The sequence below is a fragment of the Epinephelus lanceolatus genome, chromosome 11 (genome assembly GCF_041903045.1).
Source record: "Epinephelus lanceolatus isolate andai-2023 chromosome 11, ASM4190304v1, whole genome shotgun sequence".
NCBI lineage: Eukaryota > Metazoa > Chordata > Actinopteri > Perciformes > Serranidae > Epinephelus > Epinephelus lanceolatus.
In genome coordinates, this window is record NC_135744.1 from 42,702,911 (window position 1) to 42,730,678 (window position 27,768).

The window sequence follows — 27,768 nt, forward strand, 5'->3', positions numbered from 1 at the left end:
CTCTCTGTTTCTTTTAGGGACATCATGAACCGCTCAGACTCTGACTCCTCCCTCCCTCTTTCTCACGGCGAATCACGAAGCTTGTACGGCTCCAAGCCCTTCCTCCTTTCATCCAGGCTCCACCCCCTGCAGGGCTCCGGGGTCGGAGGAGGAGGAGGAGGAGGAGGAGGAGGAGGAGGAGTAGGAAGCCTGGAGAAGAGCTCCAGTCTGGGGGAGCTGAGGGGCAGCCCTGCTGGCATCCTCGCCTCATCCTGCTCCACCCGCTCCCTCTGCGTCACGTCCGACGCCGCCACTGACGTCCCAGCCATCTTCTCGTCTTCCACCTCGTCCAGCTCTTCTAACAGTGGTCGGGGGACGGGCGTCCAGCTCCCGACCAGGCGGAGCCCAGTGGAGGAGGACGGAGGTGAGGAGAGCGAATCGTCCGTCAGCCGCAGGAGAAACGCTTTTAATAAGATCTTTAAGAAGAAGCAGGGACGCCACTGAACGCCGTTGCGTCTGAGCTCAGACAAAACTCACACACCTGCTTCTGTCCGCTACTGACTCATGACAAGACCTTCATCTTCATCACAATGAGATCCTCACCTTCATCGTGATGTAGGAACCAAACTGTCGCTCACAGGGAACATGTGGTTTTTTTTTAACGCTTCACTCAGGCATTTTTTATATCAACCTTTTCTGCCAAATGATTTTATTTTTCTGTCAGACTGAGAAAAGATCAGATTTTTGGACTCACCGAGGGAAAACATACGATGCTCCTCACAACGCCCAGGGGACACGGAGACGAACGATTCCTACAAAGACACAAACCAAAGAAGACGAACAAGAGGACGACTGACGACAGTGAAAAAATTTAATTTGTAGTTTTACTTCCTGTTTAGTTTTTCAGAGAAATTTTGATGAAGAGATTTAAAACTTAAATAGACCCTTTTAAGGCCGATATCACGATGACATGTTATCAGCTGGAGGTGCAGCTGCCTCTCCCCCACAGGGCTGTAGGCTCCATAGGAGTGTTAAAATGTGTTTGTCTTGTTGTGTTATTGGGAGCCAGAATAGAAGGAGTCATGGCTCAAAACCAGCCGCCACTGCCCGTCAACAAAAACAAAGACAACTATGGTTAAATGTGATAAGACCAAAGGACTGGACGGAGGCCATCATCAAAAATGCTCACATGTGCAGCACACACTTCATATCAGGTTAGGGAAAAAGTATTTCCTGTTGTAGGGATGAATAAGGTTATGTGTATTAAGGGTTATCATGTCCACCTCATCAGAAACTGGGGAGGGATTAAGAGGAATATTGGATTTCTCTGGAACGCTAACTTTTTAGCACATTAGCTAACGTTAGCTTCCATAGCAAAACAAACAAGTGTGGTCCTCCTTTGTAAGATTGGCTTCCTGTGACATCATCCATCCACTGAGTGAGAGCATACGGGTCGGCCAGTCTGGTCCCGTTGGTCAGTGTTTACTTATTCAAGTAACACTGGCGGTCTCGGAGAGTGAGTGACCTGACATGGTGCGTTGGTAAATTCAGTGTGACGCTCTACACTAACATGAGAGCCCTGTTGGTGGAAGAAACGCAGCGTTATATATTTCTACATGAATGAACCAACGGTTAAGTTAATCACACATTCACTCCGCTCGGCGCTCTGCTGCTCCGTCTCCACAGACAGAGTGTCCAGAGTGCGCTCTGCCACTCTGAGAGTGCGCTGCTCTGGATAACCCAACGCTACATTCAGACAGCGCTCCCAATTTGTCAACGCTCCAGTTTGTGTCAGAGTGCGCTCCCACACTCACAATGAGTGTTTCTGAACGCACCACTCACATCATCTTCCTCCATCGTCTAAAACAAGACAACACAACTTGTTAGCTAGCGCTAGCTAATGTCTGTGGAGAACTGTTTTGCCTCCAGCTAAGCCCCGCTAATTGAACGGGTCTGCCATATAGTACGCCAAAAAAGATTTAGTAAGTCTAAATACAGAGTATGTCAAATGTAATGTTCTACTACATCCGGCTGTATTTTACAGTGTGTAAGCCAGCATGCTTTACTGGCTGTTCTGACCCACAATCCTCTGCACAGAGGACGATATGTCACATCAACTGAGCCGCAAACAGATGACAGCTCATTGACAGCTGTCATCTGTTAAAGTGAATAAAATAATCATAAATATTACAAACATCTAAAGGACATAACAATAAAAAATAACAGTGACATAGAACTGCAGATGTAATTTCACTGTCACAAATATAATCTGTTAGCATCTGCAATCTGAGCAGTTATAACTTTAAATTTAAACTACACGTCACAAAGTAATAACAGCAGAGCTCTGCAGGTTGATCTTCGTCTCTGGCGAACTCTGTAAGTGGTGTTTGTTATATAAAAACAAGAGGGTCAGAGTTCAGGGCATAACGTTATGAGACAGTCGTACGTCCGGACTGTGTTCATGAAACAGTACGTACGTTTTAAAGGCAGCTGCAGTAACGACTGAAAGTAAAAAGAAAGAGTATGCGATTCAGAACGCAGCTGTTACTGCCTCCTTTGTTTATGTTTGTCAGATGCATGATGGAAACTCACATGGTCGTCTGTAAATGCCTTGTTTTGTTTTGTTTCATATGTATATATCAGAGTGAAGTTTATTATCTTGAGTTTCAGTTTTTATTTTGGTGCATGGTGGAAAAAATCTGATGGTTTTATATCTGATAGTTTAATTTTGTCACTTTGAGATTCAACTATTCATCGATCACCAGAAAATTAATCTGCAATCATTCAGATAATTTATGGTTTTAGTCGATTTTGTTAAGCAAAAATGCCAACGTTCTTTGTTTCCAGCGTCTCCAGTGTTAACATTTACTGATTTTCAGTTTTATCTGAATTTGAACATTTTGTTTTTTTGTGTTGGTCGGACAAAACAAGAGACATCTGAAGAAGTAAAAAGTGTTTTTCACTCTTTCCTGACATTTCACAGACGAAACAATGAAGCTATTAATTTAGAAAATAACCAGAAGATTAATCAATAATGAAAATTATTGTTCTTTTAGCCCTAATTTTATTTAGCCAAAGTTTGAAGGCCAGGAGAAACCAAACCGACATAAAAGATCTAGTAGCAACGAATCGCCTCATGTCACCTATGTTTTGACCAAAAGGCCGCCCTTGAACAGGCCGAAAAGAGTATTACCAACAGCCAACCAGCACGTACATTTTGGGCCTGCGTGACTGGAAATAACTCTGCTCACCAGCAGTCATCTGTAATTGTCATTCAAAAAGGGAAACAGACAACAGGACAGATTCAAGATGCTAGTAACACAAACAATTACAAAATGTTTTTGCTAAAGAGCTCAAAACACCTAATATAACAACCAGGGCTGCTCCCTAACAGTCGACCAAATGTTAGACGACCAGAAAGGTCATTAGTCGGCAAAATTTCAGTGGTCACCTGGTCGCAGAAAAAACAAAAATAAAGGTGAAACTGTATCAGGAGCTGCGCCTTGTCAAAATAAATCTAAACCTATATGACTGGACCATGTGGGAGTTTACTTTGAAAGGACAGACACAGGAAGTGTCCACGCTCAGCAGTCAGACAGGAGTCAGGTTAAAGGGAAATTTCGGTTTATTTCAACCTGTCTCCTATCGTCCTAAATTTGTTTCAAGTGACTAGTGACATACAGATAATAGTTAGCATGTTAGCCGTTAGCCTAGATACAGCCATAGCATCAGACCTGTTAAAACGTAAGTGAACGGGCAACCTTCAAGTGCAAAGTTAGTCCACTAAACAAGCTTTTTTCCCACAAAGACCGCCTCATATCGTTAGGATAAATGTCAGAGAACATATAGAAAACGACACGTAAACGTGTTGTCTTACCTTACCGGTGTGCTGCCATGTTTGTTTACCATTTAGCTCTGCTTTCCAAAGCGCGGCCAAAATATATCTGGCGAGCTCTAGATAAAGCCCAGCTGGATACTACTCCAGGTGGAGGTGTCTCATCCTCGGTCACATCCAGACCTTGAAAATAAGGCTGCAACCGGTCCCATTCCTTGCAACAGAGGCATTCCTCTTCTGTGGGCACTGGGGCACAGCATTCACAGGTACACCACCAATCTCCAGAGCTACGCAGCCGTGCAGCAGCCATTCCTCCTCTCTCGTCCTCTAACGTTACCTGTTGCGCCTCGGCGACCGTCCGGTTCTGCCTTCCAGCTGTTGCTGCTTGTTCAGGCACGCTATGAGATCGCTGCTTGTTCTCGCGAGATATATTTCGGCTGCGCTTTGGAAAGCAGAGCTACATTGTAAACAAACATGGCAGCACACCGGTAAGGTAAGACAACACGTTTACATGTCGTTTTCTATATGTTCTCTGACATTTATCCTAACGATATGAGGCGGTCTTTGTGGAAAAAAAGCTTGTTTAGTGGACTAACTTTGCACTTGAAAGGCTGCCCGTTCACTTACGTTTTAACAGGTCTGACGCTTCGGCTGTATCTAGGTTAATGGCTAACCAAATTTAGGACGATAGGAGACGGGTTGAAATAAACCGAAATTTCCCTTTAATTTCCAGGGCTGGTACCTGCGGTTATTCCACAGGCTAGTTAATAACATGTCGGGCAGGAAATCCAAAGTCTGGGATCATTTTGAGAAGGTGAAGGACGAACCCAATGTGATATGTAAACTCATCTTCATTGGTCGACTACAAACATGATGTATCATCTGAAACATGGAAGTGCTGATCAGTGATTTATTTCACTGACAGGCTCCTCGGTAGCTCAGTCAACATGCTGGATTCGCTAAAAAAAGCTAACAAGGGTCATCAATGCGTGACACATCGTAAAAACTAGGGTGAGAGACGCCCACAGCCAACTGTCAGGTGTGTCAGGGCCGTTGGATTCGTCCACACTGATACGTTTTTGTTTTAAAAACAGTCCCCGTCCACACTAACACACCTGAAAACAAACATCACATGACTATTCCTGTACACTGGGCTCGCATCATACCCCCAGGAACGCCGCTCAGTCCTGCTTCCAGTTTTCCCAGTGGCCATTTGTGGTATCGCAGCGAAAAATCTCCTTCAGCCCAAAAAGCATTTAAGACAGAACTTTATTTATCTGGAGGGAAAGTGATGAGTGGCATGCAGACACAGAGTGCTGTATACAAGTCAAACTAAAACTTATTTTATTTTGGTGGGGAAATATTTCAGATGATACCGATGTTACGTTCAGGACAACTCACCACAACACCAACAGTGTCCCTGGATGAAGATGCTGCTCTGCTGTCCATCATCATCATCGTCATCATCACATCATCACATCTTATTGTCACCGTCTGATGTTCATCTGTGGAGGAGATAAAGGTTTCAGTTGGAGAAATAAAATGTGTGTGTCTGCACAGTTTGGACTAATGCACACACACACACACAGCGTTAAAAATCAGCTGGTGTGTGTGTGTGTGTGTGTGTGTGTGTGTGTGTGTGTGTGTGAAGCAGGATGTTAAACAGGATGTGAAGCTTAATCTTTATTTACTCTGAACAAAGATAAGTGTCACCATGTGTTTATTTAAAGAATCCAGCTGTCAGTGTGAAGACTCCATTACCCAGAATTCCTCTCACATGATGCCACAATAAATTACAAGCATTCACACGTCGGAGAAAAACAACATGTCACGAAAATGATCCAACATTTGTTTTTATTTATAAATCTGTAATAAACAAACTTAACGTCTGATCTGTTTGTCTTCTCTGCTGCATTTCTGTCTGTATCAGCAATTTTAACCAGCGTTCCTACGGTCAGGGAAAACCTGAAAAAGTCATGGAATAGTTGCAGTAATCTTCCGTGGATAACCTCCCACGTGATGTCACAAACATCACCGACTGGATTAGAAAAGGTTGCTGTTAGTTTTCACACAATAATGAACATTTGGAGTGAAGTCGACTGTTCAGTTCTCTTCCTGTCATATGCTGTGAGTTGTCATTCAATTTAATGATAAGTCCTTGAAAAGTCCTGGAAAAGTTTAGGAATTTTGTCCATGAAAATGTGGGAACCCTGAAACTATTTCAAACATCTCAAAACTCATCTACTTCACATTTTCTACATTTGGCCCAAAAATAAACAATTTAATGAGTCAAAGGTCTCAAATTCATAACTTTTGTCCTGGAATGATGAAGTGCCAAAAACAAGCTCTTGATTTAATTAATTCTGCTCTCAAATGACTGAATGCAGTGTGCCAGTAAACCCGGAACTCTGTTAGCGCTTTTAGCACTTCCGGTTCTCTTGTCTAAAAGTCAATACGTTTTTTGATTGGGATTTTGGTAAAATGCCTCAAATAAGGTCTGTGGTTAACAAAAGCTTAAGTGAGTTTCAGGTTTTGTTCTACGACATAAAACACGCCAGTAAATACCCTACTTGTGAATTTTGAAGCTTTTACATGTCGTAAAAAAGGCGGTTGCTAACAAGTTGCTCAATACGACTACAAACCCTGTCGGGGACATTAAACGTCATCACCCCCGAACAGGCGAGAGTGCTGGCAGTCCGCCATTACAGCTTCTTATTTAGCTTAAACAGTCCGATTTCCCCATTATACAATGTTTTTAAAATAAAGCGGCCGAAATCACTTGAAAGCTTAGTGGCGGTGACGTCAAGAGTCATGCGACCGTGGAGTAGTCATGTAGTCCGTTAAAGCCTAACGTTAGCTTTTTACTTCTGGCGATCGCATTTAAGCTTCAAATGTGGTATGAAAGGTGTTCATATGTGAAGATTATCTCGCTGAACAAAACCTGTAAGTATCATAAACTTGTGTTAGCCACAGAGCTTATTTTCTGACATAATCCAAAACGCAATGCAAAAATCACATTCACTTTCTCTTCGGGAACCAGCGCGATGCTAAACTTCCGGGTTTTGACGTCAGCCCTGGCACACTCTATTGACCTATGGCAAAGTCCCGCCCTCAAACGCGATGAGCCAATCACAGTGCGTATAGCCATTCCCATACACTCGGACATTCTCTGCCTGGACGTCCATTGAAATGCATTACAGAAAGTCAGTTTGTTCGGTTTTATGAGCTTTTTCTGAGATTTGAAGTTTAAAAATGGTCAAATGGTGTGCATGGGGTACATGCAACTCTGACACAAGGTATCCTGAGAGGCTGGGCGACCAGGTGTATTTTTTACACTTTAAACCACATCTCAACCGAGAAAAGTGTCTCCTTTGGATAAAGTTGTGTGGTAACGTTAGACCACAACATCAACTCAACGTGAATAAGATTAACAATGATGTCTACATCTGTTCTAAGGTAAGTCAACATTGTGTTTGAGGCAACATATTGTCACTTTGCTGGAAAGAAATATAAAGTTATCTTTAACATCTCTAGCTAACGTTAGCTAAAGTTAGCCTAACGTTAGCTCCTAGCTGCGTTGTTCATCATGTCACCTTGTTTGCTGGGAGTTCATTAGCCTATTTTGTTCTAGTTTTGTACTTTGGTGATCGTACATCATTGTTAGCTGTTGTCCAAAGGGCTCTAGTTAAGCTAACGTTAACTTCTGGAGCTTAGCTTCATTAACTTATCTGTAATGGCAGAGATAACAAAGGTTGGCAAACGTTATGCTGAATGATTCAGTGTAAATACTGTAGCACCAAACTAACGGAGAGACACTCTTGGTAAAGATGGTAAAAAGGCCGTTATCCTTTTCTCATATTCTGAGCCAAAAACCTTAACTTCAGTGGCACTTTAACTTGTTGTCTTTGATGGTGACAGCAACCAGATGCGGTTCACAAGCGTACACTGTGACCTGTAAATTTTGGCTTGTTATTTAAGCTTTTCATCGACCTTCTCAACAATAAAATGATTAATTATGTCCCCAAAAATCATCAGTTCCCTCTTGTGAAATGTCGTGTACTGTGACACCTGCCATAGCGCCGCTCACTGAATGTTGATAGTTTGTCTGAGTGAGTGGAGGGGGCGTAGCTTAGCCATAGGTCAATTCATGATCTTGAATCAATCAGTTCTGCTTTCACATGAATAAAATGGTGCTGGACGACTTCATTGTACATTTTGCTCTCATGCAGCTGAGTTCGCAGCCCAGTCACCAGAGTAAATGTTGGTATTGTATATTTCCAATATCATCCACCTGCAGAGCCGGAGAGCCACCATTTTAGACGTGCGCATGTGCGAGCTTGAGGCGGTGGGGTATCTGTCAATCATGTTTAAATGTGGCCAATGGGAGGCTCACAATCGCCTGTCAGTCAAACATTTAAAAGTTTTTAATTCAACCAATCACTACACAGTAATGGGAGTAGTCAACATTTCAACTAGCTAGCCATGCTAGCACTAGCTAATGTCTGCGTATCAACTCCCTGATCATAATAGACTATAATAACTTAAACCACTGCTCATATTAGAGGGACCACAGGCCAGCATGTTCATTGTTTAAATTATAACACAATTAACCAACAATGAATCATAGTTGTTTGTTTCAGGCTGCCAGCATTAGTTAGCACAGCTAGCACGCTAGCTAGTTAGCTGAAAAGTTGTCAATTTCCATTTCATATGTTGAAAAAAAAAAAAAAAACAGTTGCTATTAGTATAGTATAGTATTCATAAATACTATTGTTTAAATTTCTTATATTTTCATGTATCTTTCCTCTCTTGCAAGGAGCACCTGTAACACAACAATTTCTCAATAAAGTATTTCTGATTGCTGTCTGTTGATACTTTGTCAAGGGTTGATGTTAGAATGGATGGTCTGGAGGAACAGGTCAGCCTATCCGGAGGGCAGGAGCACGAAACCCCCTGGGCAAAAAATGACACAGTCCACGGCTCCACACCTGGGAGTGTGTGAACACTGGAAACTGGTGCTGTCACCTCCCTCTGGTTCTTCTAGCGGAGGAGCAGATCACAGCCTGTGTCAGCAGGGTTTGGCTCAGAGTCAGTCATACTCGATGTGTTGGCACTATCCAGACAGGAAACAGGTCATTCAAACAGGATATATATCCGGTAACAGTCGTGCCGCTCGGTTGGAAACAGAGGACCTTGTGCGTAAAGTGTCAAACACATGGATGGCTCCTGTAATTTGAGCCCATGTTGTGTATAAAGATGTTTCAGGATATGAACAGTCTGCTCATCGGTCCCTGCAGATGACAAGATATAAATCTCATGTAAAGGCTTTTAATGTTTTAATACATCTCTATATAGCAGGCTCAGAAACAGAATGTTTGTTAATGAGGACTATAACTCAGTAAATTGGGTTTTAGTGACATTAGATGAACTTTTGTTATTGTTTTGGCCATTTTTCAGCCTGTTACACAGCAGTCTGACAGGCTGCAATAAGAAGAAGTGCTCTCACTCCCTCTACAGCCCACACTTCTACATGTTTCTGTATTATCAGTATCATATCATTGTATCTGGCTGACACAATTCAAGAAGCATTTTAATTGGCCAAACTATAAAGAACTATTTTACACATTGAGAAAGGTTTTTTTCCCAGCAAAACAAAAAGGTGCAGCAGGCGTTCAGTGGCATTTAATTTAAAAATAAATAAATAAGAGTGTGGTGCGCCTCATGTTTTGCAACCAACAAAACACTTTCTGTGTGATCAGGGACTACGTCTGCTGAAGTCTGCAGAATGTCCGCTTCAGGCCTCTTGTTGACTGGATGAATGTTGGATTTGGAGTGTCAGCACTTCCCGGGAACGTGCCCGCAAAGTCTGCAAGTGCAGTGAAGTCTGGACATTTAGATTCAGCCATGGCTCAAATTATGTGGATTTTGCGGCACAATCCCAGCTGGAACGTCCACAGACAGCTCATGTGTCACTTATTGATTCTTATGAAACGTACAAATATTCTATTCTATCTTACTCAGTTTATGTTCTTGAATTAATATTCAGTGCTTCATTTCTCTAATTGCGTAGTTTGTGCTCTTGATTAGTTTATTAGCATTTATTGATTCGATCGTTTATGCTCTCCGATTATAAATTCATCATCTCAAATGACCTTATGTGTTTTCTTTTCGATATTTCAGCTTTGTTCCCCTGTGTCAAGTGATTCCGCTCACAATCAGATCAGGTGGATGGAAACACACCAAACATCTGCTTCATTTGACAATGAAACCTGGACGACGCTGCAGCTGTGAGGACAGGAAGTATCGTTCAGCAGCACCACGTTTCTCCAGAACAGACCCAACAGGCTGCACCACACGATAGAGTCAATAATAATAATAGATTTTTTTAAGTGTCAGTGAGCTGCTGTGGCTGACCGCATAGAAGCAGAGTTACAAACTGTAACCATCATGTTATTCTGAGTCACACACAGTTTCTCTTCAGTACTTTTTATTATTTAACACCTGATTTAAACAACTGCATACAATTATTAATCTTTACCATCTCTGAATTTTTCTTCTATCTGTGGCTGAGTTCACTGAAACAACAGCTGCTGATTTACAGACACAAAAAACAACAACTGACTGGATAAGACAATATGAACGGTAGGCGGTGCATTCACTGACCTGTTAGCTGCTCTGGAAACCTGCCACAGAGTGTGAGATGTTTCACCACCAGGTGGCAGCACAGAGCCGCCAGGAAACAACAGCAGACTGAGGAGAGGAAACATTTGGTCTGTCGAGGGTCAAACTCAGCTGCTGATTCTCCCTTAAAATGACTGTTAAAATATTTCAGCAGTGTAAACAAAGAACCTGAAACTGAACATTCAGTTAACACCAGGTGTGTGGCCCTTCAAAATAAAGGTCATGGTGACACTTTTAAAGATACATGTCACAAGTGAAAACACAACATCACTCAAGAGGTCACAAGTCAAGACCAGTGAGTCCTGAGTGAAGAGAGCAAGGCTCAAGTCGAGTCCCAAGTTAAAGCTGGGGTCAGCAGAAATCTGTTAAAGGCAAAAGAAACAACAGAATTAAAATAGAATGACCTCTTTGTGGATTTATGCCTCCTAAAATGAGCCAAGCCACAGTTTACATCCACATCTGTCAGACTCATGTGGAGCCGGGACGATGGAGACGATGCTTCATATGTTGCTGTAAAGCTACAAAGTCTAAAAGATGGACGCTTCACACACTGGACAGAAAAGTGTTTCATGCAGAACATGATGATGTCACAGTGAAGTTGACCTTTCACCTTTTGGATATAAAATGTGTTAAGTTTCATCTGAATGAATGAATGAATACTTGAGTTATGGCCAAAACATGTTTTGTGACTTAAATGACCACAGAAAGACAGTTGAGACATGAAGTAAGAGATCAAAGGAATAAAGCGTGCAGTGTGACGACCCTCTGATCAACAGCTGGCTCAGGCTTGTGTTTTTGGATAAGAACAAATATCTGTAATAACAGAACAAGAGCTTGCAGGTGGTCAGTGTTATCCGCCATCTTGCTGCTGCTGTTCTTCGTGTGGCGCCGTCCAATGGTTCTGACCAAACTGGTGGAAACGTGGGCTGGTTCTACAGAGATCGCTGGCCGAGGTTCAAAGAATCCTGAGTGACTGATTCAAGAGGCTACTCGCTAACGTTAGCTACAGACACATGAACATGTAGCTGCAGCAGTGAGGCATTAGCTCCTGTTAGCAAGAGGCTAAACTATTAGCGACATTTTCCCTCCATGTTTTAAAAACACTTTGCTGATACTGACACGTCTTTAATTTATTGTCAGACTCTGTTTCAGACTCTGATCAGTCTGACTTCCTGTTTTAGGTTTGCTCTGCGGTGTCGTCAGTTATTAAAGGGAAATTTCAGTTTATTTCAACCTGTCTCCTATCGTCCTAAATTTGTTTCAAGTGACTAGTGACATAAAAAATAATAGTTAGCATGTTAGCCGTTAGCCTAGATACAGCCGGGGCGCATAGTAGCGTCAGACCTGTTAAAACGTAAGTGAACGGGCAACCTTCAAGTGCAAAGTTAGTCCACTAAACAAGCTTTTTTTCCACAAAGACCGCCTCATATCGTTAGGATAAATGTCAGAGAACATATAGAAAACGACATGTAAACGTGTTGTCTTACCTTACCGGTGTGCTGCCATGTTTGTTTACCATCTAGCTCTGCTTTCCAAAGCACGGCCGAAATATCGCTAGAACAAGCGGCGATCTCATACCGTGCCTGAAATCTCGCGAGAACAAGCAGCAACAGCTGGAAGGCAGAACCGGACAGTAGCCTGAAAAGTTCATTTATTTTATGAAAGCGTTTGATGGCCGCCCTTATTTATTTGAGCCAGAATACACTGACGAAGAGCTTTGGGAAATTGAAGAACGGAGGAGGAGAGAGAGAGAGAGGCGCAACAGGTAGAGGACGAGAGAGGAAGAATGGCTGCTGCAAGGCTGCGTAGCTCTGGAGATTGGTGGAATTTCGCAATATTTCGGCCGCGCTTTGGAAAGCGGTAAACAAACATGGCAGCACACCGGTAAGGTAAGACAACACGTTTACATGTCGTTTTCTATATGTTCTCTGACATTTATCCTAACGATATGAGGCGGTCTGTGTGGAAAAAAAGCTTGTTTAGTGGACTAACTTTGCACTTGAAGGTTGCCCGTTCACTTACGTTTTAACAGGTCTGACGCTACTATGCGCCCTGGCTGTATCTAGGCTAACGGCTAACATGCTAACTATTATTTCTATGTCACTAGTCACTTGAAACAAATTTAGGACGATAGGAGACAGGTTGAAATAAACTGAAATTTCCCTTTAATGTTGGAACTTTCTCTGCAGGATCGTCCTCTGAATCAGACTTTCACTGTCTGAACGGTGTATCTGTACAACAGCCAATAGGAACGCCCGTCTCTCTGAAATGATCTGTGATTGGGCAAACTCTCCTCAAACTAGAGGAGGAGCTGACGTCTGGTTTTCTCTCAGAACACTTCAGCTACAATATGATCAAAGGTTATTATGGGATTTTTGTCTCAATGACACCAAAATAAAAACTGCTTTAAACTTCAAGAAGGAAACAGATCAGTTAAATGTAATAAAATGTCCCAGATGTTTGTGTCTCTGCAGACGTGTGAAATGTTTCCATTCAGGTTTGTGACGTTTGAAGGTGTGTTGTTGACAGTTGTCTGTTGCGTAACTTTCTGGTCACATTTCCTGTCATATTATTTTCACCTTATAAGGTTTCCTCCTGTCTTCTTGTTGGCTCGGCTCCTCCCCTCCAACCACGTCCTGTGTCTCTGCTCCGAGGACAAACCGCCTATGCTGATTGGTCAGATGATGATCTGAGATAGACCTAAGAGAAGAGGAGGATTTTAACGTTTTGAAATGAACACCTGTTTCTGTTTATCTGTTAGAATCTTAAACACGGAGCGGATGCTGCTGCAGAAACAAAAGTTCTGCGCTCACAGAGAAATCAGTGGTTATTGTTGCGGTGCGTTCGTTTGTGCGCCGCCCTGGAGTTTGTTGCTTTCTGATTTTGTCCTTATGCAACCAGAGTCAGGCTGGGTTTGGGGCAGAAGTGAAGAAACACAAAAGCAGAAATGAAAGTTGAAATTTTCTCCACTTGAGTGACTCAACTTCCCCTCAGAGAAGACGGAGACGCTGCAGAGCAACGACAGGCTGCAGGTTCCTCTTCACCCGAATTATCACTACATCTGAAACACACATAAAATTGCTCATGAGTGAGACCACCTACACACGCACACAGAGGGGTGGACAAAATAACAGAAACACCTGCACTGTGCGATTAAAACTCATGACGACTGTGGTCAAACTGAGACATTTCATTCTAACTTTATAGGTCAGTTCTGGAGGCGACCTCGAGCTCAGCGAGTCGAGTGTCCGCCTCATGTTGGCTGAAGCGGGATTTATACTTTGTGCTTTGTACTTGTGCGGTGGTGTGTCTGTGTCACTCTGCAGTTACGCCTCCAAAACACTAGTTGGTGGCAGGGTTTCTGTGAAGTGCTGTAAAGTTTAGTTGATTCAAAACACACATTAAACATGGATTAATAGAGACAGTTTCAAACACAAGTACACAAATCAGCTTCACTATAACTCGCAGCATTCACAGACAAACACTTTTCCCCATTTTCCCCACAAATACAACATGCTAACGTTATTAGCACAAGCCTATGGCATTTTACATTGTATAAATTAGCCTAGCAGCTAGCAGACTTTTCCTCCTCTAATATGACGCCAGGAACAACAGCAACATTTAACAAAGGTAACGTTACAAAATTCGGCTTCGTTACAACTCACAAGATTCACTGACACGTTTTCCAAACAAATACAACATGCTAATGTGACCTGCAGAAAAGGGCGCTGGCTGGAACTGAACCCACAGCCGCTGTTTCAAGGACACCGCCCGCTCCACCCACTGAGCGACAAGGTGCTGGCGCTGACGATGACTTCACTGACTGTCCAGCAGGTTTCAGGTTGATATCTTTGTTTTATTTCCATGAAAACCAACCTGCAACATACGTATGTCAATAAATAAATGTACAAATAAATACAGGAATAAATACAAAAATAAATAGATAAATGTAGATAAAACAGAAATTAAATGAATATATAAATAAATAAATGTATAAATATATAAAAACAGAAAAAATACGTAGATAAATAAATGTGCAAATAAATACAGGAATAGATAAATGAATAAATAGATAAATGTAGATAAAACCAGAAATTAAATGAATATGTAAATAAATAAATGTACAAATAAATACAGGAATAGATAAAAAAATAAATAGATAAATGTAGATAAAACAGAAATTAAATGAATACATAAATAAATGTTTAAATATATAAAAACAGAAAAAATACATAGATAAATAAATGTACAAATAAATATAGGAATAAATGAATGAATAAATAGATAAATATAGATAAAACCAGAAATTAAATGAATATGTGCATAAATAAATAAATAAATAAATAAATACATGTACAAATAAAATTAGGAATTAAAAATATTAAATACTCAATAACAATAATACATATTTGTAAAATGAATGCATATGTAAATAAAAAGGAATGTCCACAATGTAAATAATAAATAATTTCTTTAAGTATTTATTTACTTAGATGTGTATTTATTAATTTTTCTATTTATCCAAACATTTCTAATAATAAAGTAACTTTTTCTCTTCTGTAATGAGCGTTCAGCTCAAAGCCTCACAGAGCTGCAGACTGTTTGGTTATTTACTCTGGTTGTTTACTACCTTGTGTACTGATGCTCCTACTTCCTCTCAGTGTAGTTTGTTTCCAGCCTTCTCACTCTAACTGGTTTCTGTTGAACATATATCACATAACTCAGACGTTATGAATCAACATGAAGCAGCAGCAGCAGAGAGATGATGATGATGAACATGTGACAGAACATGAGCCGCCCTCTGTGTGTGTGTGTGTGTGTGTGTGTGTGTGTGTGTGTGTGTGTGTGGTGACTCTGCTTCTATATTTACCCTGCAGGCCTCCCCGCGCTCCCTCTGTGACACATACTCGACATAAAGGAGGCGGCTGACAGAGGACCAGCAGGATGGAGGTAAAACTTCTTCTAATGTTTCTCTGCTGCTGACGATCAGTTTGCATGTTGTTGTTGTTGTTGTTGTTGTTTTCTGTCAGATCGAAGAACACAAACTGTTTACTGAAGCTGCTGCTCATCACTCTCAGACTTCATCATGTTTCTGCTCAGTTCTGTTGTTGTTTATTAATGTGATATAAATATAAATAAATAAATCTGCAGGTTAGATTTAACAAAGTTAGATTTGTTCATTTGTTTTGGGGGAAAACGTCTGTTTGGCAGAGCGCGGCGAGCGACTGGAAATCAAACTCTGCATCAGATTTCATCACCGTGGTGTTTGAGGTGTGTCGACAGGTCGTTTATTACAGCTGCAGTTCGACATTCATGTTCTGACGTTTGATAACACGCATCAGTCGTGTTTCTGCAGAGGGACAGTGCTGATTTTATTTCAGAAAAATTCTGATAAATATGATTATTACGCTAAAATTACTTCTCTGTTTCGCCCCTGAAATATCTGCTGCACACACACACACACACACACACACACACACAGATGAGCTATCAGGTTTATCAGCAGATCCCGTTTCCCTTTTTTAAATTCCACACAAACTCCGTCGAAGGCCGGATGTCAGAGCTTTCCAGCAGCACCACACTAAACGCACCACATATTTGAGGACACGTGTGAGTGTGACCACGCATGAAGCACGGACGTAAGAACACGTCGGTGACATTATTTCAACTAAAGGATTAAAAATTATTCATTTTATGTGTGAAACAGAAAAAAAACGTGTTCATGAAGCAGTTTTATTGTTTTTAACAAAGAAAAGACGTTTTAATTGATGTTAATTAAAGTGAAATGACACGCTGTGTGTGTGTGTGTGTGTGTGTGTGTGTGCTCACTGACCTCTAGAGGTTACTGCAGGTCACTGACAGCACATTCACTAAAGTCTGTGGTGCAGTAATACAAACACCTGTCAGTTTCTTTATGACACTTTTTTACATCAGTGTGGCGTGTTGTGTCTCTTTGTGGTCATTTGTGTATCTTTGCAACCATTGTGCTAATTGTGCTTTTTCAAAATTGCTGTTAAGTTTGAGGAAACTTCAACATTAAATAAAATCCACTAAGTTCTTTGTTTCATCAGTTTGCATCTGCTTGTTAACAGACCGACATCTAGGTTAATCAGTCTACATAAATAACATGAAGGTACCGTCATTTGAGTGTCTGAAAGCTCTGGAAAACTAGTATGTGGACCTTTGAGTTTAAATTCTTTAGTTTAACAGGTTTTATCTTTGTTGTCCTCTCTATTGTCCTCTAACACTATTCGGACGGGATTAGTTTTACATGGGCACGTGGGGTAATGTCACTTTACCACAGTATGTCAGTAATATTAATGGCCAATTCGCACGGAGGGGAGGGGTAAATCCATTCATGCACTGCCGTCCCCTCCTGTCGTCATGTGCGTATGACGTTGCTTCCTGTGCGTACCACACGCGAACACACTTGAATCGTGTTAGTCGTAGGCCCACAGTACCTGAGGTTTCACAGGCCAACTGTGAAGTGCAACCTGAGTGCTTCTTAAAGAGCCCCCGCGAAAAACCACTTGTAAACAGGATATGACGAAATATCTACACACATATTTACTGCTGGTCTATTCGCATGGGATTAGTATTACCTGAGGTAATTGTCAGGGACCCTTTTACAGAAGGTAAAAGTCGCGGTAATCTTTACTGACATCGTGCGGTAATGATTACTGACATGGCACATTTGGATGGGACTAAAATCTCTGGTAATTATTACTTAACCCCACGTCCCTATGTAAAACTAATCCTGTCCGAATAGGGCTTTTGAAACGACACAGTATAGCCCAATAGAACAGGAGCTGATCCTCATTGTCATCATCATCATCATCACTAGCCCCTTTTACACTACCAGATTTTCGGCGAATGTTGGGCCGTTTTGCCGGCAAGCTGCGAGCGTTAAGACACACAGAGCCGGATTGGCGAGTTGATCCGAGGTGCCCAATTTTCTGCCTCGTAGGGTAGACATATTGGTGGAAACAGACCGAGGCGGCCTTCCGCAACGGGAGGGGCTGTTGAAGACTTGTGGGAGGAGCTGTTGATGACGCCGCACGTGCGACCCACTGGCGGTGGATAAACAGGAAACAGCTGATAGCAGGAATTAGCGAGCAGCTAGTAGCAAGAGGGAAACACAAACCTGACAGACACTGTAAAGATGAGCAACTGGGGAGACAAGGAATTGCGCGCCCTCCTTGTCCTCGCAAACGAAGAGGCCATTAACCATCAGATGACGGGGACGGTGAAGAACGGCCAGACTTACGAGAGAATCGCCGAAGGACTGACCAGCCGCGGCTTCCCTCTCACATCACTGTTTATGTCACACGCTGAGCTACACGTTTTGTTACCTGCTCACGCCCCCCATTGCCCCGAAAAAGGCACATTCTGTATAAACAAAAGTAGGTAGGCGGCATTTTGCTGCACTCCCCGATTTTGCTTTTATACTGCCAATGCAGAAAAAACACTGATTGGGCTTTCCTGCAGATTTGCACAATTCCTGTTTAAAAAGGGCTTCTGCATCAAAGCCTGATGGGAGCTGTAGTCGTTTAAGAAAAAGACAACAGTGTTTATTGATAATTAATCTAAAGGTTGAAACTGATCTGAAGACATCAACTAGAGAAACCCAAACTGTGTCGTTAATATGAAGTTTATAATTTAATGTTAAAAAGTATGAAGAGAAGCTGTTCTTAAAAATAACAGGAATGAAAACACACACACACACAGAAGGAGGAAGTGGTTTAACGGTTGTTTTTTCTTCAGTTTCTGCCTCCAGTTTATAGGTCAACTACACACTGTGGAAGGAATGTGTGTGTGTGTGTGTGTGTGTGTGTGTGTGTGTGTGTGTGTCCTCCCGGCAATGTGATTTCATTATCTGTTGAATGTCAGCAATGTGAGACCTTCAGCTGAAATGGACGTGGATCAACCCCACGTCAACAGCTGAGTGTGTGCACTGTGTGTGTGTGTGTGTTTGTGGTGTGTGTGTGTGTGTGTTTGTGGTGTGTGTGTGTTTGTGGTGTGTGTGTGATCCTTTAATAGACTTGTACTGTCCTCATGTTCAGACTGACTGTACAGTTTTGAACTAAAGCTGTCTGATTTACATGTTTTAGTTTTCATTGGTGGGAAGCCAGTGAGGGATCATGGCCCTGTCTACCTATAACACATGTATAAAGACAGGTGGCAGCTGTAGCATTAGTTGTAGTACTTACAGCAGCAGTAGTAGCTCTGTGTCACTTTGAGGTCATTTTCAGTCTCTTTCTGGTCGTTGATCGTCTCTTTGCAGTCAATGTTTGTCTCTTTGTGTCAGTTTCATGTCTCTTAGTAGTAGTTTTACATCTCTTTGTAGTCTGTTTACATCTCTTTCTGGTCATTTTGAGTCTCTCTGCAGTCACTGTTTGTCTCTTTGTGTCAGTTTTATGTCTCTTTGTGTCAGTTTTCATCTCTTTTTGGTCATTTAGCATCTTATGGTAATTTTCTGTCTCTGTAGCCATTTTATTGTTTTTGCGGTCATTTTGCATCTCCCTGTACTTGTTTTGTGTCTCTTTGTGGTTGTTCTGCATCTCTGCAGTCATTTTGGGAGTCTTTTTTGGTCGTCTTGCATTTCTTTGTAGTTGTGTTGTGTCTGTCTTGTGTCAAGTTTGATTTGACTTTCATTGTGTCGTTTAGCATCTCTTTGTAGTCATTGTTGTCTTTGTGGCCATTTTGTGGCTATCTGTGGCCCTTTTGCACCTCTCTCTGCGGCTGTTTTGAGTCTCTTTTTGGTCATTTGCATCTCTTTGAGATTGTTTTTGCGTCCCTCTGTGGTTGCTGTTTGTCACTTTGCGGCAGTTTCATGTCTCTCAGTAGTCGTTCTCCATCTCTTTTTTGTTTTGCATCCCTATACAGTCCTTGTGTGTCTCTTTGTGGTCATTTTACATCTCTTTGTAGTAACTGTTTGTCTCTTTTTGCTGGTTTTTGCATCTCTTAACAGTCATTTTGCATCTCTGTGGCAGTTTTCTGTCCGTTTGCATTCATATTGCTTCTCTCTGTAGAAATAGTCTCTTTTGGTCATTTCACATTCCTTCATAGTCGTTTGTTGTCTCTTTTTTGCAGTTTTGAGTCTCTTAGTTCTCATTTTGCACTTCTTGTAATTGTTGGTGTCTTTATGACAGTTTTGTGAGTCTTTGTAGTTGTTTTGTGTCTCCTATTTGGTGTTTTTGCAACTCTTTGATGTCATGTTGTGTATCCGGAGTGGATTTGCATCTCTGTGGTTAAATAACCACAGAGATGCAAATCCACCCCAGATAGTCTCCTTTTTGTGGCTGTTTTTCACCCTTTTGCTGTCATTTTGCATCTCTGTGGCTGTTTTCTGTCTCTTTGCAGTCACTTTGTGTAGCTGTGGTCATATCTGTGATTAATCGGTGGTCGTTTGCTTCTCTGTTGTCATTTTGCGTCTCTTTGTGGACGTTGGACATTTAGCTTTAGTTTGCAGTTTGCATCTTTCTGAAGTAGTTCTGCATGTTTGTGAGATTGTTGTGACTCCCTGCATGTTGTCTCTTCGAGGTTAAGGTTTTAGGTCCTTTTGTTTCATATCCAATATCATCATGCAAACTGTTTGGAGCTAGCTCTTGTTATAGTTGTTTGTAGTTAACCAGCTTTATATAAACACAGGTTTAGCTTAGCTTAGCACAGAGACAGGCAGCAGGAGGACTGTTAGCTTAGCTGCATCAAACTGTGTCTGACTGTTTGTTGAACAGGTGTAGACACAGACATGTCGGAGGAAGATGTTCTGGTTTTAGCAGCAGTTAGTGTTTGTTAACGTTCGAGCTCTGCCTCGACTCTTCTCACATCATGATGTGTTAGATCAAACAGAAAACACGTGAGGCACGTTGTCATGTTGTCTCCGAGCTGTGTCTCTAATGAGCAGCTGCCTCACTGATGATAACACTCACATTTCCTTCCTAACATGGTCACAGTACTGCTGAGATGCCACCACAGACAGGAAGTACCCTGCAGCACAGGGCGGGACAAGCACTGGCAGTGGCAACAATAGTGTGGTCGTAGTACTGGTATGAGTGGTGGTTAAAGTATCAGGACATTAGTGATCACAGCAGCAGGAGTTAGAGTGTGAGAGACTCCATGATTCAGAGAAATAAAGAAAACAAACCTTCACTTTAAAATTAATCTACATATCCATCATATCATTTATTTCCCTCTGTGTGTCAATCTCTGCTTTCACCTGCTCAAACTGCTTTTATCATTTCTCTAAAACATTCAAGATAATCGTCTTTTTACTACAAAATACTGTACATGTGAAATAATGCACTCAGATCAATGTGCTGCCGCCCGGCACAAACACCTGAAAGAACTCAGCGTTGTCAGTTTTTACCTGACGTCCTGTGTCCTTCCCTCAGGAGGAGGCTCCGTCCCGGCGCTCTGTGGCTGAACTTGCAGGAAGATTCAAAGACTCAGCTCGTCCACATGATGCTGCAGGAAATGAAGCGGTGAGTTTAACGTCTGTATGTCAGAAAACACATAAACACACACGTCTGACGGGGCGGGCCCAACACCACAGTCAAAAGGTGACGGTACGGACTTGACAGTAACATGAACTGATTACTGAATGGCCCTAAAGGATCTAGAGCAGGGGTGTCAAACATACGGCCCAGGGGCCAGAACTGGCCCTCCAAAAGGTCCAGTCTGACCCACTGGATGATTTTTCACACCTGATATTGATGCACTTGTGAAGGCTGAGAGCTTTCAGGAGCAATTTAAGACCATCAAATCTTCAGACTTGGTGGTTTGTAAGGCAGAGGACGACTTAACCTGCGTCTTCAGTAGCTTGAAAAAAGTCACATGTAATATTATTTATTTATTTGTTTTTTCTGTTTCTTATCTGTGTGTTTATGAGCACTTCATGGCATTGCCTCTAATTTCACTGTACAACTTGTATAATGACAATAAATTTGATTCTGACTGAACGTGGAAAAACTGAGACATTCTGTTGAATAAGCACATAATGTTTCTGAGGATATCTTGGGCTGTTCATCATTTGTTTTGTAAATGGATGATCGTTTTCAGAATGGACGTGTTTATACTAAAAAAGGAGAAGAATCTGAAGGGGTTGTTATTTTATGATGCTGTTGTAACTGACATGTCAATGTAAAGCTTACTAGTCACATATCATGATATCAGTGTAATATTGATATACTGCCCCCCCCCATTCAAAAAGATTATTAAATATAATAATCTTTTTGAATGTTATGTTGTTTTCTTAGCTATAACTGTAACAACATGTCTCCGTCATGTGTCAGTGAGCTGCAGTGTTTTAACGGCAGAATGTGAAGAAGACAAACAGGAAATGAGGCAAAGTCAGGAAAAGTGTTAACGTGTGTTTCAACATGACTGACAGCTCATGACAAATTAACTGTGTTAATGTCAGTTTATCAGTTTCCTGCAGGAACAAAGTGTCACTGTGTGTGTGTGTGACTGGTTTTAAACAGCTGAGAGCCCAGAACATGTTGGTGACTGTCAGTCTGCTGTGACACTGTAACAGGTCAGTCGTTTAATACTGATGTTTGTTTGCTTGTTTGGTTTGTGTGTTTGTGTGTTTGTTTACCAGGAGAAGCTGGTCAGACGACGACCTCCTCGCTCTTTACACATCCCCAAACCCCACGGAGACGATCAGGAGGTGAGACAGAGACAGAGACATGACTGTCTGAGGGGACATTGTTTTAAGTATACTGTACATATATATAGAATAAATCTTTAACTAAACAATATTAACAACAGAGTCTTGTGTGTGTGTGTGTGTGTGTGTGTGTGTGTTAGCAGCCTCAAGATGTCACCTCTCCTCTACCTGCCAAAGCCAAGAGGAACTCTGCTCTGATCGAGAAGCTCCAGGTGAGTCCAGGTGACCTCTGCTGCTCTGTGACATCGCTGTGACATCACTGTGACATCACTCTCTGTCTCTCTGTGCAGGCCAACCTGGCTCTGTCTCCCTCAGCCCTGCAGCCCTCTCCAAAGAGCCCTGGCTTCAGGCTGCTGCCGCCTGCCTTCACCCCGCCTTCCCCCGCCTCCGCCCCGGTTACCGCAGATACCACCTCATCCACCGCCACCCCCACCAGCCCTGTCGCCGCTGTCCCTCCGTTATCTGAGGAGGAAGGCCCCGTCTCCTTTGAAGCCCCTCCAACCGTGGCAGAGGGATCCATCTTGTCAAACGACAACATCAAGGTCTGTTCTGTTTTCATTGGTCGACAAAGCAACCAATGGCTAACATTAGCTCAGGTCGGGGCGTCAGTGGCATAGTGGATAGAGCAGGCGCCCCATGTACAAGGCTGTTACCGCAGCGGCCCGGGTTCGAGTCCAGCCTGTGGCCCTTTGCTGCATGTCATCCCCCCTCTCTCTCCCCCTTTCACACTTAACTGTCCTGTCAATTAAAGGCAAAATGCCCAAAAAATATCTTTAAAAACATTAGCTCAGGTTACTGTTAGCACGTTGGACACCCTTGCATTGCCTCTGGCTAGTGGAAAGCACTTATCATCATAGATCACATTAGCTGGTGAAATTTAGCAAGCTAGCCTACTGACATATCCACTCAGATAGTGTTTTGCTAGCAATAACATTAGCAAGCAAGTAAGCTAAGGTTAGCCAGCTAGCTGTACTTAAGCTACACTGTACTGATCTGCAGTTGGTTGCTTTGTAAAATTTGCTGAGAAAATTTTTTTCAAATGACAAGCTTTGTAATTTACCAGCCAGATCCGTCACATCACTTCATATTTTAAGTGCACATGTGCGCTAGGTGTGTTCACGCTGCATCGTACAGGAAAATACAGTGTTCTAGTGGTGCACTCAAAACAGTCCAAAAGTTGAGTGTAGAATGACGAACACTTCTCACCCTCAACCGTCACCATCTTTGTGACGAAGCAAACTTCGCAGTTGGTGAAATTGCGGCAACAAGGAGCCTGCTAGTTACACGTTTTTTGCACTAAGTACCAAAACTGTTATTGAATAGAAGCCGTCAGTAATGTTTTTTTCACCTGAAATGATTTGGTACCACCAACAATAATGGGAGTGCCAACGTTAGCTTGCGAGTGAACTCGCTTCTAGCTACAGCAGCACATTTTAATCAGCACTGACGTTGTGGCGTAAGTTTGGTTTATGTGTGGGCGGAGATAAAGGTCAAATGTTGGCAATAATGCTTCACCATCTGTGGCAACGTCTGCTTAAAAAGACAACATAGAATAAGAAGCGAATAAATTATCGTTACTTCAAGTAAGTGCAAAACAGCAGTGAGAGACGACCCTATCACAAGAAGTACATAGTGTACATAGTACTACTAACAGAAGTATGCGATTTGAGACACACTTTACATCACGAATTACACATTAACAAATTGCTAGCTAATGTAGCAAAAAACTATCTTCAGTATTTTGCTACGTTAGCTAGCAATTTGTTTGTGTTAGCAATTAAGACTGTCTGAGGGGACATTGCAAAGAGATGCAAAATGACAACAGATACAAAACTACCACAAAGAGATGTGAAACAACTGTTTCTTATCTGGCATTAATCCTTTAGAGTCAATAAACTTTGTAACTATTAATCATGAACAGTTTATTATCACCAACAACCAGCAGGCCTTTAAACTTGAGTCTTAACATACGTCTGCTGACATCATCAAGGAGAGACATCTGAACGCAATGACCTCACCTGTCCTTCTCTGCTCCCTAATTGTTCTACTCCAGGGCAGAGCTCGCCACTCCATCCGGCGACGCCCTCCTTCCCGCCGCCACAGGAAGTCCAGCAGTGGAGAAGATGCCGGCGTCGCCATCGAGGGAGGGGACTTGTGTCTGAGCTCTCCGACCGAACCAGAAGACAAAACAACGGGAGGAGGAGGAGGAGGAGGAGAGAAGGAGGACGACACAGGTACTTCAGCAGGTTCTGAGAAAAATGAATCCCATGAAGAAGGTGAGCCAAAGATCAGCACTGAGCCCGGAGGAGAAGAAGAGAAGAAGAAGAAGGAGGAGGAGGAGGAGGAGGGATCAACGGGAGGAGGGAAAGGAGAGGGATCTTCATCAGGAGGAAAGGAGGAGGAGGAGCAGGAGGAAGGTCAGGATAAAAACTCTGCAGACAAACAGAAAGAAGAGTCAGCTGAGGAAGCAACAAACAAAGACAGCAAAGAAGAAGAAGACAAGAGCGAGGTGACTTCTATATGAATTACAGTCTGTTTGGGCTCATTTAAAGACCCAGCGTGTCAGATTTAGTGACATCTAGTGGTGAGAATTACAGATTACAACCAGCTGAAACTTCTCCAGGTTATAATTCCCTCAGTGTTCATTGTTCAGGTTTTTACTGGGAGCTGAATTATCCACAGAGGTCTCTTCCTCTCCAGAACAAACACAGCAGCTGATTTAAACCAGTAATAACTCTGAATAAAGACGTTTCATGTTTAAAAAATCACCGTTTTTCTGACGCTGATGGTTGCAGAGGGGCTGTTAACTACAGTGACCGAACGTGAAAACATGAATGTCTCTTTTGGGCTACTGTAGAAACATGGCAGTGAACATGGTAATCTCCTTATACAAGGACCAGCTCCATAAACCCTTTAACTGTTAGTGAACAGTACGTTGTGGCGACATGTAGTTAGCAACTACACATGAAACCTGCCTGACGTGCACCTCCCCAGAAATGTAACTACACGTCACAGTGACACAGACCTCCTGTCTGTCTCTGTGAGCTGAAACCATTTCCCTCAGTGGAAACAAAGCTTTGATTTACTTTAATTTCACAGATAAGAAACAATAAATTGTGAAGACAATAAAGCCTCCACACAGTGTGTGTGATTTATCCTGGCTTCATATGAGCAGAGGAAATCTCTGCTAGCTGCTAGGCTAATTTATACAATGTAAAATGCCATAGGCTTGTGCTAATAACGTTAGCATGTTGTATTTGTTTGGAAAATGTGTCCAGATAAAGACAAGTGTTTGTGAATGCTGCAAGTTATAGTGAAGCTGATTTGTGTTTGAAACTGTCTCTATTAAGCCATGTTTACTGTGTTTAATGTGTGTTTTGAATCAACTAAACTTAACAGCACTTCACAGAAACCACTTCCACCGAATAGTGTTTTGGAGGTGTAACTGCAGAGTGACACAGACACACCTCCACAGTATAAAAGTATAAATGCTCTAACAGTATAGGCTACAGTGTAGGGTCTGCATAGAGCTGACACACAAGTATAAATGCTGCTTTAGAGTCTAGCTGCTGAACATAGTGGAGCACTTAGCAGCTAAAGAGACAGACATTTCTCTCAGGAGTTGGTGGAGACCAAAAACAGGGCTAGAAGAGAGAGAATATCGGACTGACATTCATCAGGTGACACAAACACAGAGACTCCTGAAGAATCATGGTGTTGATCTTTGGCTGCTTAGTTTAAAGAGTGAGCAACAAGTGGACAGAAACATCTGTTTTTCCAGGTTACAGTGTTTTATTTCTCCCACAGGAGGAGACGAGTCAGAGTTCGGGCCGATGAAAAACCAGATGTCCGTTTGAGTTGGACCACTGCAGCCATGATGAGCCCCTGGGGGGCTGGAAGGGAGACCCTGCAGCTGGGAGGCCTGACGGAAAAGGCCTGTCTGAGAGTCTGGACACCATTAAGACGAATATTCATGAGACTCTGTCACCACAGTTTCTTTTATCTCCGATATGGTGACGACGACGCGAGGAAGCCGACTGACTTTTTTCTCTCGAGTTTGTAGCTGATGTAATTTGGACTTTAACTGAAGGTCCAGCTTTAATTCAGCACGAAGGATGAGAAAACTCCCGACAACGATTGATGTGAATCTGTTTTTACTAACCCTCGACTCAAAGCCTTTTTACACTGCAGCGCTGCGTTTGTATCTTTTTATAAAATGTGATTTTGTTGTTTTCATTTTTATGTTTTCTTGATGTTCGGTGCCTCCAGAGCTATGACTGATGATGATGATGATGATGATGATGACAACGAGTGATTTGGTGTCTGTGCGTTTATTGTGAGTTGTGCAACAAAATGCAAAGTGTCAAAATAAGATCTATGTTTGTGTTGAAATCATTTGTGTGTGAAGAAGAAAAACCTGAAGCCTTACTCCAAACATTCATAAAATACTACTTTACCAACCAACAGTATTTTAATTGTTTCAAAACTGTACAAAGATGCAGCAGCTACAGAAACTCTAAATTCTGTTGTAAAGTCTTTAAACCTGGGACGTCACATTGTGCCTTTAAGTTTGAAACTGATATTAAAAAACAAATTTTGGCTACATGAATGTTCATCTGCTCTTTAATGTTCTGTTTCTCAGATTTTTTTCCTGTCTTATATTCAGCACTGATAGAGCTGGAAGAATTATTCAAATCTTTGACTTCAGTGAAAACATCCCTTTGTTTATAAAATATTAATCCACAAAGTAACTGCAGCTGTCAGATAAATGAAGTGGAGTTAAATGTACAAACTGTCCCTCTGATATGCAGTGAGGAAGATGTATGAGGTAGCAAAAATAAAAAAATAAGGTAACAAACAAGTACAACATTTGAGTGACAAGATTTAAATTGAGACTCAAAACTACCACAAAGACGCATTTAACAAAAAAGAGGGACAATGGGAATCAAAATGGCAACATAGAGGCTATAAATTAACACAAGGAGGCATTAAACAGACATAAAGAGACACAAAACAACCACAAAGAGGCATTAAATAACCACAAGGAGGTATTAAATAACTTTGGACAGACCCACAAGAGTTAGTTAATAAATTATTTGTAGTTTTTGGTGGTGGAGATAGGTTCTGTTCTTTGGGTCACTTCTGTATTGTTATCTTGACATAATAAATGAGACATTGAGACAAAAAGGAGAGGTGAAACTCTACTTACAGCTCAGTGCTGATGACAGAACTTTCCACAGCTGGCAGGTCTCCACACGACTCAATTACTGTTAATCTGCTGAGGACTCATACCTGGAAAACACAAGTCGAACAGGAGAAACCACGAAGAGGAAACCTGGCTGCTGCTCCTCGCTGTCTTTAAATCTTATTCTGGATAATCTGTTTGATCCTCTGATACACCCACATCCAGTCTCTCTGCTGCCCGAAATAACACAGATCAACAAATTGCTCTGGAGACTGAAGATTCGCTGCCAAAACCCACAAACCTGGAGCCCAGAGGCATGCTGGGAGATCACGGGTGTATAACAGGTGTTCAGGGCTCCTGCATAAGAATCAGGTTTTCGCACACTGTGATGGAGACGGGGACTGATAACATGTTTCT

The 27,768-nt window shown here is 42.1% G+C and overlaps 2 protein-coding genes and 1 long non-coding RNA gene across 10 annotated transcripts in view; 2 read left to right on the plus strand and 1 right to left on the minus strand.

The window, feature by feature from the left end:
* Positions 1 to 3,700, plus strand: part of LOC117271015 (stromal interaction molecule 1-like) — a 46,456-nt gene extending 42,756 nt beyond the window's left edge. For 2 of the 4 annotated variants that reach the window (XM_033649086.2, XM_033649110.2), the window contains exon 13: positions 18 to 3,699. In XM_033649086.2, the coding sequence (XP_033504977.2) occupies positions 18 to 483 (466 nt within the window). In that variant the 3' untranslated portion in view covers positions 484 to 3,699. Of the gene's footprint in view, positions 1 to 17 lie in introns of all 4 variants that reach the window. The other 2 variants (XM_033649095.2, XM_033649103.2) reach the window with 2 other exon arrangements.
* Positions 3,701 to 5,654: 1,954 nt separating this feature from the next.
* LOC117246991 (uncharacterized) lies at positions 5,655 to 20,966 on the minus strand. 4 transcript variants are annotated; one of them, XR_004500787.2, is made up of 7 exons: positions 20,865 to 20,966; positions 15,366 to 15,518; positions 15,126 to 15,193; positions 14,209 to 14,371; positions 13,075 to 13,556; positions 10,478 to 10,857; positions 5,655 to 9,105 (listed from the first exon to the last, which is right to left on the minus strand). It is a non-coding gene; the product is annotated as an uncharacterized LOC117246991 (long non-coding RNA). The 4 variants fall into 4 exon arrangements; XR_013492372.1 differs by having other exon boundaries at positions 13,075 to 13,195; positions 13,309 to 14,371; XR_013492371.1 differs by having other exon boundaries at positions 10,478 to 10,564; positions 13,075 to 14,371.
* Positions 15,298 to 26,771, plus strand: dub (duboraya). 2 transcript variants are annotated; one of them, XM_033611051.2, is made up of 7 exons: positions 15,298 to 15,445; positions 20,890 to 20,979; positions 22,098 to 22,166; positions 22,310 to 22,378; positions 22,457 to 22,708; positions 24,220 to 24,675; positions 25,974 to 26,771. In XM_033611051.2, exons 1-7 carry the CDS (start codon positions 15,440 to 15,442, stop codon positions 26,001 to 26,003), a joined length of 972 nt encoding a protein of 323 aa, XP_033466942.1. In that variant the 5' UTR covers positions 15,298 to 15,439; the 3' UTR covers positions 26,004 to 26,771. The 2 variants fall into 2 exon arrangements, with proteins under 2 accessions (XP_033466942.1, XP_033466934.1); XM_033611043.2 differs by having other exon boundaries at positions 15,299 to 15,445; positions 22,307 to 22,378.
* Positions 26,772 to 27,768: the final 997 nt, after the last annotated feature.

Bases quoted from the DNA above. Each gene is read 5' to 3' on its own strand.
- dub (XM_033611043.2), top strand. The intron at 20,980-22,097 runs GTGAGTTTAACG...TTTGTTTACCAG, and splicing joins ATGCTGCAGGAAATGAAGCG to GAGAAGCTGGTCAGACGACG. The intron at 22,379-22,456 runs GTGAGTCCAGGT...CTCTCTGTGCAG, and splicing joins CTCTGATCGAGAAGCTCCAG to GCCAACCTGGCTCTGTCTCC.